The sequence below is a fragment of the Labeo rohita genome, chromosome 22, assembly GCF_022985175.1.
Source record: "Labeo rohita strain BAU-BD-2019 chromosome 22, IGBB_LRoh.1.0, whole genome shotgun sequence".
NCBI classification, from domain to species: domain Eukaryota; kingdom Metazoa; phylum Chordata; class Actinopteri; order Cypriniformes; family Cyprinidae; genus Labeo; species Labeo rohita.
In genome coordinates this window covers 40,657,024-40,677,756 of record NC_066890.1, presented here as the reverse complement: position 1 = coordinate 40,677,756, position 20,733 = coordinate 40,657,024, and the positions used below count along the sequence as shown (strand labels likewise).

General features: G+C 34.9%; 2 protein-coding genes and 1 long non-coding RNA gene across 3 annotated transcripts in view; 2 read left to right on the top strand and 1 right to left on the bottom strand.

The window, feature by feature from the left end:
- The window catches only part of LOC127153655 (uncharacterized), a 547,126-nt gene that overhangs the window by 512,305 nt on the left and 14,088 nt on the right, over positions 1-20,733 (top strand). The gene's annotated exons all lie outside the window — the stretch shown is intronic.
- On the bottom strand, positions 534-3,015 carry LOC127153660 (uncharacterized). Its single transcript, XR_007825308.1, has 3 exons — positions 2,806-3,015; positions 1,709-1,821; positions 534-1,261 (listed from the first exon to the last, which is right to left on the bottom strand). It is a non-coding gene; the product is annotated as an uncharacterized LOC127153660 (long non-coding RNA).
- LOC127153656 (protein NLRC3-like) lies at positions 3,317-13,310 on the top strand. The gene is made up of 7 exons (XM_051094870.1): positions 3,317-3,423; positions 3,957-4,022; positions 8,020-8,124; positions 10,892-10,975; positions 11,059-11,101; positions 11,204-11,399; positions 11,485-13,310. Exons 2-7 carry the CDS (start codon positions 3,964-3,966, stop codon positions 13,308-13,310), a joined length of 2,313 nt encoding a protein of 770 aa, XP_050950827.1. The 5' UTR covers positions 3,317-3,423; positions 3,957-3,963.

Genomic DNA, 20,733 nt, shown 5'->3' with positions numbered 1-20,733 from the left:
ACTATGGGTTGGTATAGCACCTTCCCATCTATGGGTTATTTTAACCCAATGAATTGGGTTAAAATCCAGTTGGGTTAAAAATAACCCAATAGTTGAGTTAATTATTTAGATTCATTTATATCAGTTTTTATTTATTTATTTATTTATTTTTTAATAAAAATACACTATAACACTACTTTGTTTTCAAATAAATATTTTGTTTATTTAAATATGCAAATATTTTTTTTACAAATATATTTTTAAATGTAAAACAGTCATACTGCAAATGTTTACAAAATAAGTGTACAAGAATGTGAAAATATAATACATTCAGAACACAAATATGCAAACACAACTGACATATTTTCAAGATGTACACTGAATTCAAAACCAACAAATGTGACTGGTCCACAAAACCTGTCATAAGGGTCGAGTTTTTGTATTTAAATGTAAACATCATCTGAAAGCTCAATAAATAAGCTTTCTATTAATATGTGGTTTGATAGGATAGAACAACTATTTGAAAATCTGGAATCTGAGGGTGCAAAAAAAAATCTAAATATTGAGAAAATTGTCTTTAAAGTTGTCCAAATGAAGTTATTAGCAATACATTACTAATAAGAAATTCAGTTTCGATATACCTATGAGATTTACAAAATATCTTCATGGAACATGATCTTTACTTAATATTCTAATGATTTTTGGCATGAAAGAAAATTTGATCATTTTGACCCATACAATGCAATTTTGGCTATTTCTACAAATGTACCCATGATACTTATGACCGGTTTTGTTGTCCAGGGTCATAAATGTGTATCAATTCATATTTATTTATATCAACACATACACAAATGTGCACAAATAAAACAAACATAACATACAAACCTTTATCAATAAAACAAAAATAAAAAATCATAAACACAAGTAATAATAATAATAATAAAACAAAGTAAATCTGCTGGCTGCTGGACTTGCTGATAATCAGCAACATAAAAAGTTTTACAGATCAATAAATACAAAGTTTCTAAGGAAGAGGTAATGTGTTGAAAGAACTCCTGGAATATTAAAGACAGTGTGCTGCAAATGGGTGCAGAGGAGCTTTGGGTAGTTGATGTCATACATGTAGAAATGTTTGAAACACAGATCCACTGCTTGTAGTAAGGTCTTCTGTTCCACTGCTTCACCGTTGAAAATGCTAAAAACTTGGGAGGAGTTCTTGGAGTTAGTGCAGCAATGCTGGTGTCATCCGGTCGCATAAAACTTCCTTCATTGACTCCTTCCTCTGTGATAAGATGAAGCAGAAGAAGAAACATTTTACAGATAAACTAGAAACATTTTTTCATAATTGTTGGAAAACCTACACTACTAATCAGAAGTTTTTGAACAGTAAGATTTTTTAAAGTTTTTTAAAGAATTCTTTTCTACTCACTAAGCCTGTATTTATTTGATCTAAAATACAGTAAAAGCAGTAATATTGTGAAATATTTTTACTATTTTAAATAACTGCTTTCTATTTTAAAAGCTTTGAAAAGACTGGACAATTACATTTTAAAATATATTCAAATAGAAAGCAGTTATTTTAAATGCTGTATTGGATCCCCTGAAATGCTGGATCAAATAAATGTAGGCTTAGAGAGAAGGGAATTCTTTAAAAACATTAAAAATCTTGCTGTCCAAAAACTTTTGACTGGTAATGTATATGGATCACTAATATAAATAGTTTACTTACCTTGAAATATTTCAGTTAATTGGCATGTGTATGTTTAATGTATGAGATTCCACTGTTGTAGTTTTCCCTTCACTGAAGAACCCAATGTCTAAAAATAAGTATAAACCACTGATCTATAATAGACATAGTATAATAGTCATTATATATAGATCAGTGGTATAAACACATTTAGTACACATTTAAAAAAAAAACATGCAAATCTGTCATAGCTTTATATGAGAAATGGCTGTAAGTAGAGGCGATTCTAATATATGCATAACAATATTCAATGTAAATAAACCATAAAAACAAATTTAGTGTTATTACAATTAGTGCTCCAAACAACTGACGCTTGCCCTGTTTTGACCAGCAGGCGTCGCCGTTGTGTCACGAACGATTGGAAGCAGTGAATCATTTTGCGAAGCAATTCGTTTAATTGATTCGAAACTTTGAAAAGCTTCGTTTCTCCCATCACGTCTTTCTTTTGGGAAAATGTGATTATTTTTAGACTTTTCTAACAGAGAATTAACTGAATTTGAGCGCATCTCCCTGAGCTGCCGCTGAGCTAACGTTACATACTGGACCGAAGCTGAATGGTCCGTGCGGCGCGGTTCAAATCAACACCAATGTCTCATTTAGCATTAGCCATTTCCCATTTAAAGTTAAATGTGATAATCATTAGTACGACCAAACAAACTGTAGTCAGAAACCGTACGTCTAGAACCCTTCATCAGCTGTAAAATAATACTAAACCTGTAGTAATGGTAGACGGTGATTTCAGTAACATAAGTAACGTTAGTCCTATATACATTTCACCATACATTATTAACTTTAGGTTACTGTAATACATCTCTAAACAGTTACAACTTTCTGCTAAGTTTAATTTACTTTATTACTGCTAGCGGCCTAACTGGGACAGCTAAGGTAACGTTAACGTTAAGTTATTCGTTTACAATGGAGCTCATTCTCTGCAGTAACGTTACAATACACTGACTAAAGGAAACTACAACTTCGTTAAAAAAACAAACATACAACAACAACAGTTCAATTTTGAAGTGCATTTCACGTTCTTCGTATAAGTATAATGTTATAAGAGTTATCAAAACCCTATTACTCACCTCATACTGATGCAGCAGCAGCTTCTTCTGTTGTCAGTCACCGTCGTCCGTTAAAATTTGAACTGTCGCCGCGGGAACCAATTAAACCCAACGCTGGATTATTATTAAAAACAACCCAACGATGTTTAAAAAATAACCCAACGTTTTAGAAAATAACCCAACACAGTGACCCAATATGTGTAACCCATCTATTGGGTTAAAAAAATAACCCAGCTATTTTTACTGTGTGGACACTAATGATGCTAAAACAAATCATTAAAATAAGAATCATTAAAATAACAATAGGTAACTATTCTGATGTCGCTTTATGGTCTTTTCAGGGTTAAATTACATTTTATGCAGTAATATTCGTGAACAGCAATGTATTGAAAATACCAGTTAAAGCATAAAGAAAACTTTGCATCCATTTTGACCGCTCCCAGCACCCATACCGTAATCACGCGATTAGATGCCGAAACGAAAAAAAAAAAATGCGGCTGGTGTGTCCGTGTATTTTTAAGACACGGACGGCTTGACCGCATTCTTTTACTGCCCTGAAGTTTTAAATGCTACATCGAACATATGTAGAAGCTGCCTGAAATTACAATATTTTGAAGTGCCTGGATGTTAAAACATAAGGTTCGTGAAAGCATTATTGGAAAGAAATACGCTTCTGCAGTTTTCCTCTATTTTCTCGTAGATGTTAAGCTGTTGTTTTTGTGATGTGAAATCGACAGCATTTTAAACCAGACATTCATAGTTGGACTGGTAGGCCTAGATAAAGCCTAGCATCTAGCATTGTTGTTTATTTGTATAATATAATAATATTTTTATTGGTTGGTTAAAGAACATAGTAACTAAAATCTGTTATTATTAAATAAGCTATTTCAGTTCACATTTTAGTCATATATTCGTTATACGGTATTCCGAATATAATCCACGTTATTTTTACTTATAGTTATTTTAGGAGCATTTAAAAGTAGCTACTGAAATATATTGTAAGCAGTAATTTATGATCAAATGACAAACACTTCTTAATAATGAAATTATTCTTTTTTTTTTTTTTTTTTTTTTAAATCACTGTCATGTTATGAATTTCACTAATGTGTCATCATCAGGTTGTACTGAATGGGTGATTGCTTTCAGTGCTGATGTTTCCACTGGCTGTTTAGTTGCAGTATGTCAGAGGAGCGAGAAAAAGACTCTCCATCTGAGATGAGTCTCTCAGAGAAACAGAGGTGAGACTGAATCTATTTTCTTCTTCTCCAAAATGAGAAGCATTTGTGAGGGCCTAAACATGCTCGAAAACTCACGAAACCTGGCGAAAATTTACATCTGATATGGGTTTCAGAAGTGGCAAAGTGGCTCGATAGCGTCACCTATAAAATTTCAACAGAGTGCGCCTCGAGCTGCGTTTCACCTGGCGAAACTCGGTACCACTACCTAACGCACCACTACCTACAAAAAAGTCTCCTTGTACAACATCCGAAACCGAACAGGAAGTCCGTTATATTGAATTTCCTGTACGATTTTTGTACAGGAACAGCCTCATACTTTAACAAACTCCTCCTACAGTTTTAAACCGATCATCTTCAAATTTGCTGAGTGTTATCATAAGGCCTTTGCGACCCTAAATTGCTAAGATCTTGAGTTTTTGTAGAAGGGCGTGTTCCTGGCCGCCTGACAAATTTCGATGTTTCACCATGAAAAACAAGTTGCTGTAATTCAGGCAAACAATGTCCGATCTCCCTCAAACTTCACACGTTTGATATTAGTCCGGTCCTGAACACATGTCAGTGCCCATATTCAGTTATAGTCATAGCGCCACCTGCTGACAACAGGAAGTGACATGTTTAACGCTGTTAAGGACTCCTAGCAAAAACATTAGCAAGTTTAAATAGGCTAGTAACATGCTAGAAACATGCTAAAACATGTTAGCAACACTTAGCTAAGTGCTAAAGCATGCTATTAATGCAATGAAACAGGAAGTTACTGTAACTGAGGCATGCAATGTCCAATCTGCCCCAAACTTCACATGTTTGATAAGAGTCCTGGCCTGAACACATTTACATGCCAATATTCAGTTATAGTCATAGCGCCACCTACTGTCAGCTAGTGTTGCTTTTGTCAACGAAAATGATGACTAAATATCATCGTCAACGGAATCTTTATCACGTGGCAAAAACGAGACGAGACACAACATAATGTGACAATGACTATAATTGAATGTATAATGCAATATTGTTGACAAATAAAAACAAGACTAAATGTGGTTCACAGAATAAAAACTATGCTAAAATATCTCTTTATTTTCGTTGACCAAAACGAGACGAAATGAAATGTTATATCATTATTTTTGTTTTGTTTAGTAATACTAACATAATGCATTACTAATGAAATTTGGGTAATACTATTACTCCTTACAAACTCAGTAACGCAAGTTACAACAACATGTTTTAACTCAAAATTAAGCAGTGAATTTACCAACACCGCAAAACAGCACCAGAGAGAAAAAAAAAAAAAAAAAAAAAAAAAAAAAATATATATATATATATATATATATATATATATATATATATATATATATATATATGCGCGTAATATAGTTTGTCTATTTCCAGTTTATGGAATTCGATGGTTAAGATGACTGCCGAGACGGATTCTAAATGTGTGAGATGGACACACTCCCGTTTTATTATTTTTTTTAGAGAAAATAATAAGAATGCATAATAACTCCTGGAAACACTTGGATTGGTGCCACTGACACTAAGCTAACGGAGAGCGAGAGCTGCGGGTCGGGGAAGAGAAAGAATGCAGCGGACGAGTGTAGAAAAGCAACAAAAAATAAGTTAAACTAAAAATAACAAAATCTGTTTTTATTAAATCATAGTCTATATATAAAATGAATGAATACGCGAAATATATTTAACTTAAATAGCCTAATTAACAGATGAACAAAACGAAAGGAAAAGACTGAGTGACATGCTGCTAAGTTTGGTTTGTGTGGTGTGACACTCGTTGAAAGTTCACAGAAAGAAAAATGAGATGACAAAAAAAAAGTAAACACGCTGCAATTTCGAATGATCTGTATGACCAATAATGACAGAGTGTTTTTTGTTGTTTGTTTCTGCTGTTAGAACGCGCCGGCGCCACACGCACACGCATACTGCATTGCAAACGTTGCAGCTTGTTCATTATCAGAATAAAATACAGTGAACCAAACATATACACCGATTTATTAAAATATTGCGTACTGCGTAGTGCAAACTGTGGCATTCAGCTTGAGGTTGGGCAAAACACATATTTGCTCATGTGAGGATGTTTTTACGCGCATTAAATACAAAGCTTGGTTTACTAATAAATAATAGTTTAGCATTCAAATACATCGCGAATATGGACACATTTAATTGGGTTCATGCCAAATGAGAAAGGTAGGCTGTGTGAGAACAACGCGTTTGCTTTCAGTTTCACTTTAAATTAGCCTAATTTGTTTTGGCTTGTTTAGCAACTTATATATTTTTTTATTGTTTTGTTCCGAAAACCGTTCAAAATAGTCTATAGGCTAGGTATTGTGTTTATTGTTTGTACATTATAACATTTTGCTTTATTTACCAGCGTTATTTATAAATGTAATAACTTTGTGCTTATCTGTGTTTAACATAAAATATAAGGTTAAATTAGACCTACATACCGGTAGCCTATCTAAATATAATTTTATAATTTTATGCTATATAGACCTACCTCATTACCCTCCACTGGATGCATAATGAGCTGCAATAAACTACATTTTGGTATTTTATAATACCTAGTCATACTTCTGTGGATATTTTGGTGAAAGTAACTCAAAAGTAGTGTAACTCATTTCAATTCAGAGACAGTAATATTGTAATGTAACTAATTATTTTTAAAAGACAGTAACTAGTAATATATAATGCATTACATTTTGGAAGTAACTTGCCCAACGCTGATAAGCATCCCTTGTTGGCCAAATACTGTAGCTAGTTTTGTCAGACTAAAATAGAATTAAGACTTAATAAGACTAAAATGCTCAGTCGACTGTAACTTGACTAAACTAAAAAGAGTATGAACGTGACTAAAACTAATAAAAACTAAAATGACAGCTTCACACAAAGGCTAGACTAAAACCAAACCAAAGTTAAAACAGGCCGCCAAAAACAACACTACTGTCAACAGGAAGTGACATGTTTAACACTGTGATACACTATTAGCAACACACTAAAATAAGCCATTGAGTGCTAAACTTACTAAAAAAATGCTCAAACATGCTAGCAACACTTACTTAGTGCTAAAGCATGTTGTTAAAGACATGAAACAGGAAGTTGTTGTAATTCATGCAAACAATGTCCAGTCTGCCCCAAACTTCACATGTTTGATAAGAGTCCTGGCCTGAAGATATCTACATGCCCATATTCGGTTATAGTCATAGCGCCACCTGCTGGCAACTTGAAAGTGACGTTTAACACTGTGATGGACTATTGAAAGCACAGCAAAATTTGCCATTTTGTGCTAAACATACTAGAACCATGCTAGCAGCACTTACTAAGTGCTAATGCATGCTATTAATGCAATGAAAGAGGAATTTGTTGTAACTCATGCATGCCGTGTCCAATCTGCCCCAAACTTCACTTGTTCGATAAGAATCCTGACCTGAACACATATAACAGTCAATATTCAATCATAGTGCCAACTGCTGGCAAAAGAATGTAACTTGTTCTACATTTAACATGTTTACATGTTTTACATTTACATTAATGACTGACATATTGTTCCTATATTTACTATATTAAAAGCATACTGCCCACCGTTCACTGTTTTCCTAAAGCCACCGGTCGGCGGTGAGCCTGGGAACGAGGACCCTTTCATCGCTGCTTGCAGCTTTAATTTTATTTACTTTTATCTATTATTATTTCTTTTCTTTTTTGCAAATACTTTTAAACTATACATAGTAAAAAGATTTACAGCTTTATGGACAGTGAAACTTACAAAACTAACATGCTTCTATCATGGATGTAGATGTTTAAGGACTATGAATTATTATTTTACTACAAATGACTAAAAACGGCAACTAAAAATATAGTATGTACACTAATCTTTAAAATTACAATATGTATAGAATGTTTTTAAAAATACTTAATTGATGATAATTCTTGTGCAAATGCCTCAGTCAGTGTTGTTTCATTTTTTTTACCCCCTTTGTCTCCTCTGTGTTATTAGTGTGAAACCAGGTTCACATGTGTCCAGCTCTGTGTCTATAAAGAGTGACCAGTCAAAAGGAATTGAGGAGAACTTTTGTGAGAAAAAACTGACATCTACCAAAAGGTATTTTATGTGTTGTACATTATAACATTAAAGCATTGTTTATCTGCAGGGGTATGTGATAGTACTTGACAGAAGAAAACTTGAAATAGATTATTGACCACAATATTTAGTGCCTTTTACTGAGCTTATTCTGCAACATCTTTCACTAAAACAACTACACAGGCAATCACTAAGAGGCATACATGCAAATTCAGCATGGAAAATAAAGATCATGTAGCTGAACATGAATATATATTCATCCAAACTGTAGCGAATTTTTGCTCAAAGGGAAATATATATAAATAATTACAATTAATTATGATTAATTACAATTACTTATATCAGCTGCCAGTAGTAACTGTAGCAGAATCAATTTTCCATCAACTAATCTGTTCGCTCAGCGAACATTCAGTATAATCTTTATATCAACTCTAAGAAATGATATTTTCTTGGCCACAGAAAATAACTTTCTTAAAGTACCATTGCATTAGAGCAAGTAGCTCGAATCGGAATCGTAAAGGGACATTAATTTGCAAGGCAGAATCAGAATCAAAACTCATGTAATTTGTGCACAATAGTTTATTAACGAAGGACTAACACATAACTAATCTAAACAAACAAACATGAAATCACTCATACATGGGGAAGGGTCAGTGAGAAGCAGTTAGAGAGAGAGAAGGAGCATGAAGCTATGGAAAAAGTCAGTTAACCACCTGCTGTGAAACCATCAGTGCTGTCTACAGCTTATACTAAACCTCTGTATTGTTTAGTTAAATGTACGATACTTGCATTGCCTTGGTCGTTGAACAAGTGTCCAAATGCAGTCTCTGGTGAAGGTCTTGATGGTTGGAGCAGTGGTGGTTTTGGAATCGTGATCACGTTCTTCTGGGTCCGAAGAGTGATGAACTCCAAAGATGTTCTGACTCGATGGTGACTGGGAGTTTCATCCCATGTGAAGAGTGAAGAAGAACCAAGAGCTGAGAGGGACTCAGCTGAAGTCCTGTGATCCTTGGGGAATGGAAAGACAAGGCCGCAAGGCCTGGCGCGTGCTTAGGGAAGTCCTGAAGAGTTCTAGCTCATCTTCTTAGGTTCTAAAAGAACCACTGACTGACTGAGGCGAGTCATGAAAATGAATTCAGGAGTTGAGTGGAAGTGTCTGGCTCTTAGTGGTCGAGAGCCAGTGTTGGGCCTGTCGGGCCTGCCAGGCACGCCCTGTGCCGGCTTAGGCTCCCCGTGGGTTCCTCCACACGGGCAGCAATCGGTAGATGTTGCAGACGAGTGAAGAGAGTGAAGAGAGGGAAGAACGAAGAACTAGGGAGGCGGTCAACCGTTTGCCTTTAAGCTCTCTGGAGGCTGCGCCTCCAGGAGGTCCATGAACCAATGGTAACTTTCACCTTTGGAGAGAAAGTTTATGACTCTTTGTCCGTGAGCATGGTATTTTGCATATGTAATTCGACTGGGTGTTGATGCAAAAACTACTAGGTTTCTTAAAACACTAATATGTTGCATAGGTATCAACATCTAATTTACACCATCTTTTAGATCATCAACATACGAATTAAAAGAGACCAAACATGACATAGGTGCTTTATACAACTAGTCATCTATCATAACGCATGCATAAAACAGTAGAAAGACAAATAAAAATACAACAGACAAAATTAAAATACAATGCAGTAATACTGTACACAATGACCTGGGCTATGTGTGATAGGAAGGTCAAAGAAAGGTTTGTCTGGGAATGAATAGGAAAGAGTCTATAGGCATTGTGTCTTTCCTATGGCAAATGTAGCATGGGCAGATGTGCATTCCTTGAAGCAATAAAACCTCTTATCAGATAGTCACCGTGGCAACTAAGCCCTTTTGAGGTGTTCGTTGCTTTGGGGGGGTTGTCTTCAAAACTCCAGCATATAGCTGGGTTGTTGGTTTTAAAGATTATTTGTTAAATGTAACAAATAACTGTATGTCTGATTGGTCCAGACGCTACAAAACATAGTCACAGGATGAAATGCACAGCTATACTGTATCTAATTATCATTTGCAGCATTAAACTTTTTAAATTATACTGAAGTACCTCCTCTGTAATAGTGTTTTGTCTATCATGGATGTAGATGTTTGAGGACTATGAATTATTACTTTACTACAAATGACTAAAAACTGCAACTAAAAATATAGTATGTACACTAATCTTTAAAATTACAATATGTATAGAATGTTTTTAAAAATGCTTAATTGATGATAATTCTTGTGCAAATGCCTTAGTCAGTGTTGTTTCATTTTTTTACCCCCTTTGTCTCCTCTGTGTTATTAGTGTGAAACCAGGTTCACATGTGTCCAGCTCTGTGTCTATAAAGAGTGACCAGTCAAAAGGAATTGAGGAGAACTTTTGTGAGAAAAACTGACATCTACCAAAAGGTGTTTTATGTGTTGTACATTATAACATTAAAGCATTGTTTATCTGCAGGGGTATGTGATAGAACTTGACAGAAGAAAACTTGAAATAGATTATTGACCACAATATTTAGTGCCTTTTATTGAGCTTATTCTGCAACATCTTTCACTAAAACAACTACACAGGCAATCACTAAGAGGCATACATGCAAATTCAGCATGGAAAATAAAGATCATGTAGCTAAACATGAATATATATTCATCCAACCATAGTCATATGATGAAATGCACAGCTATACTGTATCTAATTATCATTTGCAGCATTAAACTTTTTTAAATTATACTGAAGTACCTCCTCTGTAATAGTGTTTTGTCTGTCAATTTTTTGTGTCATTAGTGTAAGGTCAGACTCACATGTGAGTGACCAGTCAAAAGATGACATGCCAACCATCAGTGAGAGAAAAACACCACCTCCCAAAAGGTATTTCATATGTTTCTTAATTTTGGTCACACATAGACTGTGATAGAAAGTTTATTAATGAATACATAATGTGAAACTCACAGGAACCAGAAGAATTTTGAAGATAATCTCCCAGGGATCTTCCATGTAAGAAAACACAAGTGTTTAATGTTTATAAATATGTTATTGAACACAGAAATGAATGTAAATTTCTCTTATTTATTTATTTGTTTGTTGCTTTGTTTGTAGGATCTTGAGGGCAAAATAAACAAATTCCTGAAGAATGAGCTGGAAAAGTTTAAGAAAATTTTACAAAAGGAGAACTTGCAATCTTTTGTGAAAGACTTTAATGAAAATAGATGCAGTATCAAAGAAGCAGCTCTTGATCTCACACTACACTTCCTGAGAGAGATGAAGCAAGATGAAGCTGCTAATACTTTAGAAGGTAAGAAAAGAATGACCATCTGTCACTTATGAATGTATTAGACAATGTGGACCGAAACATTTTTTGTTGTTGTTCCTGTGTTTAGATGATCTCATCTTCATTCATCAGCTAAAATTCAGCCTGAAGAAGAAGCATCAGTGTGTATTTGAAGGAATTGCAAAGCAAGGTGACTCCACACTTCTGAATAGCATCTACACAGATCTCTACATCACTCAGGGTTGTAGTGAACAGGTCAATATTGAACATGAGGTAAGACAGATTGAAGTTACTTCCAGGCATCATGAATCACAAGAAATACCAGTTGAATGCACAAAGATGTTTAAAGCACCTGAACAAGACAAGGAGGTCAGAACTGTACTTACAAAGGGAGTTGCTGGCATCGGAAAATCAGTCTCTGTGCAAAAGTTTGTTTTGGACTGGGCTGAAGGAAAAGAAAATCAAGATATTAGGTTTATATTTCCTCTTCCATTCAGAGAGATGAATTTAATGGAGAATGAAAAACAAAGTTTGATGCATCTTATAACTCAGTTTTTCCCAGAGTCAAAAGGACTGAACCTTACAAGAAGGAATAATTTTAAAGTACTGTTTATCCTTGATGGTTTGGATGAATGTCGTCTTCCGCTGTATTTTGATGGTAATGAGACGTGGTCTGATGTATCATCACCAGCCTCTCTTGATGTTCTCCTAACAAACCTCATTAAAGGAAATCTGCTTCCTTCTGCTCTCATCTGGATCACCACCAGACCAGCAGCTGCCAGTAAGATTCCTCCTGACTGCATTGACCGGGTGACAGAGATAAGAGGATTCAATGATGCACAAAAGGAAGAGTACTTCAAAAAAAGATTCACAGATGAGAATCAGGCCAAAGAAATCATTGATCATGTTAAACAATCAAAGAGCCTCTTCATCATGTGCCACATCCCAGTCTTCTGCTGGATTTCAGCTACTGTTCTCCGGAATATCTTAGAGGAGAAAAGATGTAACGACGTAAGAAATCAGTCTGCTAATACCTCTAAAGCACTGCAAGAATCAAATACTGAAGACACTCCCAAGACTCTGACACAAATGTACACACACTTTCTCCGCTTTCAAATCCAGCAGAGCCGTCGAAAATATTATGGAGAATACACACCAGGTGTTTCTTGGGAAAAAAAGGGTGTTCTTTCACTGGGGAAACTAGCATTTCAACAGCTGGAAAAAAACAACCTGATCTTCTATAACACAGACCTGGAATCCTGTGGTATTGACATCTATAAGGCATCAGTGTATTCAGGCATGTGTACCCAGATCTTTAAGGAGGAAACGGGGATCATTTTTGGTACCATGTACTGCTTTGTTCACTTGAGCATTCAAGAGTTTGTTGCAGCACTTTATGCACATGTCTTTCTGGACATTAACAAGAAAAGTGTTTTTTTTCAAGATTCTGCAGAACAGCAAAAAAATGAAATGATTGATTTGCTTAAGACTGCAGTGGATGAGGCACTCAAGAGTGACAATGGACACCTGGATCTTTTTCTTCGCTTTCTTCTTGGTCTGTCACTCCAGTCCAATCGACGACTCTTACGAGGTCTGTTTACACAGCAAGATGACATTGACCAGAGCAAAAAGGAAATAGTGCAGTACATCAAGCAGAAATTTGAAGGTAATCTGTCTCCAGAGAGATCCATCAATCTGTTCTACTGTCTGAATGAACTGAATGACCAAACTCTGGTAAAAGAGATTCAGACCCACCTTAGCAAAGGAAGTCTCTCATCTGGTGACCTTTCACCTGCCCAGTGGTCTGCTTTGGCCTTTGTGTTGTTGACATCAGAGGAGGAGCTGGAGGAGTTTGAGCTGCAGAAATTCAAGAAATCAGATGAATGTCTCATTAGATTATCAGCAGTAATCAAAAACTCCAAAAGAGCTCTGTAAGTCATTTAAAAATATTTTGTCATATTATGGTTTAATTTGGAATATGCAGTTATCCATTTGCTCTATAGTGTTTTTTTTTATCATACATTACATATGAAATATGTTTCATGTTATATTTTTTCTAATATCTATTTTTGGCTTGTTTTTTTAATGAGTAAAGGGGAATTAAATTGCTAATTATGTATACCTTTTTATTAACAATGTCATTTTACTTCTATTTAGTATGTAAAAAATTTTGTTTTCAAATGATTACTAAACTTATTGAAATTATTGAATTATTGAATAAATTATTGAACTTTTAGACAAAATATAAAATAAAAGAAGTGTTTTGATATATCAGTCTTTCATGGCCCATATAATATAATATATTAGCTCATAGTCATACTTGAAAAGGAAAAACATCAGTTTTATTCAAATACCTAAAAAAATGTAATTGTATCTTGCAAATGCTATTTAATCAAAAATACTAATATTAAGAAATTGCTGGTTTTGGAAGAGATATGTTAGTGTGGCTCACCCTGTTCATGTAAAATAATAAAAATACATTAAATATAATGTAAAAATTATTGTATTTGTTCTACATAATTTTGTGATGTGATTTATTTCCCTGTAGGTTAAATGATTGTAACTTAACAGACAAAAGCTGTTCAGCTCTGGCTGCAGTTCTTGGATCAGATACCAGTCTGAAAGAGCTGAACATGAACAATAATAATCTGCATGATTCAGGAGTGAAGCTGCTCTGCACTGGACTGAAGAATGCGGAGTGTAAATTGGAAATACTGAGGTAAGTTGTATGACAACAGACATTGAGCTCAACCAAAACTTGTTGATCTGAATTGTCTTAGTGTGGAGATACTGGCAATAGGGCTGTGTATTGTCAAGAATCTGGAGATATGATACATATTACCATACAGGGGTTTTGTTGGGCCATGACCGTCTTTCCTCCAGAAGCCTTCCATTTCTTCCCAATCTACGGTGGCCCAGTAGTGCACAGCACAATGCAATTAGCATTGGCATTCGGCAACTTTATCTTTTCAGCCGACACTGACTGAGAAGAAAGCGCTAGTTTATTAACAAATAATTAAAATGTTTTCTTTTCCCCCAACACATTCATAATCATTACGTTTGCTGCTTGAGTGAGGAATAGGCTATACATATTAACACTAGAACCGCCACGGGGTCAATTTTACCCGTACCTGTTATTCAAATGTAAATAACAGATTTTCAATAAAACACTCAACTCTCCCAGTCATTGACTTTTACTAAAATTGTGTAATTTAAAATCACTTGACCAGATCGAAAAACTGAGCATTTATACCTAAAAGCGCCAGCACGGGCGCAAATTTACCCACTATATAATGCCTGTATTTTCGTGTGTATATGCGTGTCATAATCTTGCCAGTTATGTTTTTACATTGTACATTGCTAGGCAGTGCCTTTTACTCACTAAATTAGTGGTTATCAGTTTCATAAATAAAGTCAATATGAGTAGAAGAAGGCAGTTGATTTTTGACGAAGAGGTATTAGAAGCACTAAATACCATGATTATTGGAGAGTCTGTTATGCGTCCTGGGTCAGCTCAGCATCTGACGGCTCATCTGACAGCGATCTCATATTTAGATGTTTTAGCCTAATGTTATACATATTGTTCAAACTTTGGATTATTTATTTAATTTTTGTTTTTTGCAATTTCTATTGTTTATTGTTTGCTACTGTGTTGCTATTTATTCCAGTCTGGCCGTTTCCTGAAAAAAAAAAAAATCAGATCTATGTAATGAATGCAATCCTTTTTTTTTTTTTTTTTTTTTTTTTTGATTACCCTGCGTTTATTTGTGTTGTTCTCTGATGATAAATGAAGAACATGATATAGAGAATGATCTATGATATAAAATAAACAAATTAACCATTCATTAGGTGAAGCTGTGCACTTGAATTTGACATCGCATCATCATATGCAGTGTTATTATTACACACTGTTGTCTATGGGTTATTTTCGTAACTTAAATAACATGAATTGTCTTAATTTATTGAATAATGACAACGAGTTCTAATACTACACCACACAATTATGTAGTTACTTCCTATTAATTCCGTTTGTCAGCGCAGTCTTGTTTATGTTAAATTGACTGTTATGAAAATGGACTGTAGCCTGCATAAAAACCTATAAACAAAACAACAGGGCAAAAATATAAGTTGATGACTAGACAATTATTTTTTTATGACACTAGACACTTCTTTATCAAAACAGTGGCATAATACAGTGAAATAAAATCTTGTTTAGCCATATCAAAACGCATGGGTAAAATTTACCCGCATGGCTTTTAGGTATACAGTGACCTCTGGCTGTTCTAGTGTTAAAGGATGGTTAGTAGGTTATTATATTAATTAATTTAATATAAATATGTGAGTAGTTGACTAGAAAAAATCTTTAGCCTGGGGAAGGCCTAATTGGCACTTACAGTTTTTAAAATAAAATGCTGTGACATTTCAAAAAGTGTGCCTGCTAATCAGGCCATGTTATACTGCAATGCATAAGTTATGCATGTGAGTCAAATATTTTTTTATTTTATTTCATTTACTTTGTGTGTAGGTGCTATGAAGGTGCTTTGGTCTTTCTTGGGGTGCTGAAGCAGGGGGTGATGTTTATTACGATTATAAAAAAAATATTCTGCATCTGTTCTTAGACTGTGGGTGGCACCGGTACACCCGTGGCTATGCCCCAGACCCACAGCATAAGATGTTAAGGCTTTAACACAGCAGAAATACATATGACAACAGCCAAAACATGCATGTCTCTTATAAGGCTGCATGTTCTGCATGTCTCTGTTTAGACTATATGAATAGCATATTTTTTTTTACTACACAAACTCAAACACACATGAAGCTCACGGCGTCACACTTTCAACTGTAAACTGTATTATCAAAACATATCAAAACATTCAATAACACGTTCATTTAAAAATCGATTGCACATACTAATATCAATCTTGTGGCGCCTCGAGGAAGTATCAGTGTTTCACTGCCAACACTGATATGTTTGCTTTTTTTTTTAAATTTCATTGTGTTGTGAGCTTATGTTTGCTTTTTTTAATTTCGTTGTGTTGTGAGCTTATATTTGCTTTTTTAATTTTGTTGTGTTGTGAGTAGGGTTGGTTATCGAGAACTGGTTTCATTTTAGAACCAGTTCCAAATTTCCAAGAATCAGGTATTCAATAAGACGCGTGCATGTCAGTTCCGCTTAACAATTCCTGCATTTTCATTTTAAAATCAAAGTTTAAAATCAAATGATTTAAACACAGTCAAGAACTTTCACATGTGTCCGGCTGTGTCCGTTCTCGAACTGTTCCGTGCATTTCCACTGCAGAAAAGGTTGTCCCGGGCCGGAACTGACTCTTTAACATTAATGGCCCAGTATGCACAAAAATTTGTCAGTATATTTGTTGAAAGTAAAAGTGAAAAAACAAATGAAAAAGAAAACACACATGTAACAGTATATTTAGATCCGCGTGCATTCAGTGTTAAAGAGACAGCAACCAAAAAAACGTGCTGCCTATCATTAATGTTAATCAAAGAACAAATATCTTTAGTATCTTAATATTAATATATTTCATAACTTCAATGAGGATTCATCTATATATTATTTATGAAAATTTTATTAACTTTATCACTGACTGTTTACTTGCTTTTAACAATTTAATGTTTGAAATTTATATTATATTAGTTTAGTTGTTTAGGTATTTTTTGTTAAAACCATAGGCAAAAGTTCCTTTTAGGCCTGAGTGTTCTGTAGGCTGCTGATTTTTTCTCATGTTATTCAGCTTCAACAGAAAGTTTTGTAAAAGAATAAAAAAAGTAAAAAGTAAATACAGAATAAAATGTTTGACTTTATTTCATTGACTGTTGTATGTTATAGGAATCAAATTTTCCAAAAATATGACAGTTAAAAGGTTAAGTTCTATAACTTGAATGTTCTATCTTGCTTTTCAACCTTTTTTTTCTTGCTTTTTGTATGTATGTTTTTTGTATGTTTGTATGTATGTTGTGGATCTTACAGATAAAAGACTTCAGTATACAGATGCTGGTCATATAAATAGAATATCTTCTATTTAGTTCTATTTATATCTAGTTGATTTATTTCACTAATTCCATTCAAGAAGTGAAACTTGCATACATTCATTCCACACAGACTGATATATTTCAAGTGTTTATTTCTTTTAATTTTGATGGTTATAACTGGCAACTAATGAAAACCCCAAATTCAGTATCTCAGAAAATTAGAATATTGTGAAAAGGTTCAGTATTGAAGACACCTGGTGCCACACTCTAATCAGCTAATTAACTGCAAAGGCCTTTAAATGGTCTCTCAGTCTAGTTCTGTAGGCTACACAATCATGGGGAAGACTGCTGATTTGACAGTTGTCCAAAAGACGAACATTGACACCTTGCACAAGGAGGGAAAGACACAAAAGGTCATTGCAAAAGAGGCTGGCTGTTCACAGAGCTCTGTGTCCAAACACATTAATAGAGAGGCGAAAGGAAGGAAAAGATGTGGTAGAAAAAAGTGTACAAGCAATAGGGATAATCGCACCCTGGAGAGAATTGTGAAACAAAACCCATTCAAAAATGTGGAGGAGATTCACAAAGAGTGGACTGCAGCTGGAGTCAGTGCTTCAAGAACCACTACGCACAGACGTCTGCAAGACATGGGTTTCAGCTGTCGCATTCCTTGTGTCAAGCCATTCTTGAACAACAGACAGTGTCAGAAGCGTCTCGCCTGGACTAAAGAAAAAAAGGACTGGACTGCTGCTGAGTGGTCCAAAGATATGTTCTCTGATGAAAGTAAATTTTGCATTTCCTTTGGAAATCAGGGTCCCAGAATCTGGAGGAAGAGAGGAGATGCACAGAATCCATGTTGCTTGAGGTCCAGTGTAAAGTTTCCACAGGCACTGATGGTTTGGGGTGCCATGTCATCTGCTGGTGTTGGTCCACTGTGTTTTCTGAGGTCCAAGGTCAACACAGCTGTATACCAGGACGTTTTAGCACTTCATGCTTCCTGCTGCTGACAAACTTTATGGAGATGCAGATTTCATTTTCCAACAGGACTTGGCACCTGCACACAGTGCCAAAGCTACTAGTACCTGGTTTAAGGACCATGGTATCCCTGTTCTTAATTGGCCAGCAAACTCGCCTGACCATAACCCCATAGAAAATCTATGGGGTATTGTAAAGGGGAAGATGCGATATACCAGACCCAACAATGCAGAAGAGCTAAAGGCCACTATCAGAGCAACCTGGGCTCTCATAACACCTGAGCAGTGCCACAGACTGATCGACTCCATGCCACGCCGCATTGCTGCAGTAATTCAGGCAAAAGGAGCCCCAACTAAGTATTGAGTGCTGTACATGTTCATACTTTTCAGTTGGCCAAGATTTCTAAAAAATTCTTTCTTTGTATTGGATTTAAGTAATATTCTAATTTTCTGAGATACTGAATTTGGGGTTTTCATTAGTTGTCAGTTATAATCATCAAAATTAAAAGAAATAAACACTTGAAATATTTCAGTCTGTGTGGAATGAATGTATACATTATACAAGTTTCACTTCTTGAATGGAATTAGTTAAACAAATTAACTTAAAAGATATTCTAATTATATGACCAGCACCTGTAACTGAAGCCCTGAAAGTGATGCTGATGTCTAACATGTTGCAGTTCTCTGTCCCTTTTTTCCTGCTATACTCACATTGAAACAAACTTTCAATACATTTGTACAAAGAATGAAATATGATTTACTTGGGATTTCTATTATTCAGGAAAGTTTTAGAATAACTAATTTATTTTTGTTTCTGTTCTAGACTTTCAGGTTGTAGTATAACAGAAGAAGGTTATAAAGCTCTGGCTTCAGCTCTGAGATCAAACCCTTCACACCTGATAGAGCTGGATCTCACAGGAAATGATCCTGGAAAATCAGGAGTAAAGGAGCTCAGTGACTTACTACAGGATGAACGCTGTAAATTAAAGACCATCAGGTAATCTAAAAACTTTGAAAACTTTAATTAATAACTGCTCTCTAATCATACTTCAGTGTAACATCAGTAATCAGTCAACTATATAATTTTTTCAATCTAGTGTTTAATTAACCATATTTAAATCAAACATTGCATATAACATGCAATATTAACATCGGCAGGTACATGTACTTTTATGTAACCTTAACGCATTGTATTAACAGCCTTGTAGATAAGTTACCAATGCTTATTACTAACACCAACCATACAAATGAAAACATGGAGGTGGACCAGTGCTGTTATGCAGCTGTTTTACTGTAGCAGGAATCGGAAACCATGACTGTATGAAGGATATTATGAATTCTTTGAAGTGCAGTTTCAGGCAATTTTGGCAAGAATTGTGATGCATAGGGTACAAAGAATAAAGCTGATGGTAATTGGAACATCCAAATCTACTTCTGCTTGGTTCAGGGATCAGTCATAGAATGTTCTTGAGTGGCCTATTTGGTCTCCAGATTTAATTCTCATTGAAAATATTTGGTTGAATATAAAGAAAACAGTGGCAAAGTGAAAACCAAAGATTATCAGTGATCTGAAAGCATTTTCAGATGAGGAACGGCCCAAGATTGCAGTAAAGAAGTGACAGAAGGCTTCTAAGCACTTCGAAGCAGCATTTATTGGTGGTTTTAAAGAATAAAAGATTCTGCACCAAATTTTACTGTTGGGGTTTGAATAATTTTGAACATTTAGAGTCAATTAGATTTTTTTTTTTTTTTTTTTTTTTTTTTTTTTTCCCAATCAAGTTCGTTCTGTTGAGAATGTTTTGCGTGTTAACCAGAAACATACTCTGAGTCTCCTGAACACGTTTTTGGAACCAGCATACCTTGAGTAGGAAAGGTTTGGGTTAATCAACCAAGAGTTCAGGGTTTAACAGATGGTAAGTTAACCTTGCTTTTTGGAATACAACCCAGGACTCAATTAAAAATAAAAAATGAATAAAATAAAATGTTTTTTTTTTTTATTCCAAACTTTGAATAAATTTGATTCTCAACTGTTCTAAAAGATGTAACAGACTTTCTTTATGCAGTATGTGTGTTAGATGGCCATATGGGAGTAATAATGGACCTTTATCACACTGGAATTGAACACCGGAAGCGCTTGTCGAAGCAATGTATCGATTCTTTTGGTTATGTATATTTTTCAATATGCTGTAATCACCTAGTTTAATAAAAGCCTGTTTAAATGAACATCTGCAGGATGATTTCAAAATACGGACATTTTCAGAGAGAGGCAAAGAAAAATTCTGATGATTACTGTGCACAGAATTTTCCAAACGCAATGGAACTTTTAGTTTTAATCCAACGTACCGATCTGAGAAACCCATGGCTCATAAACATGCATGATTTCACCACACTGC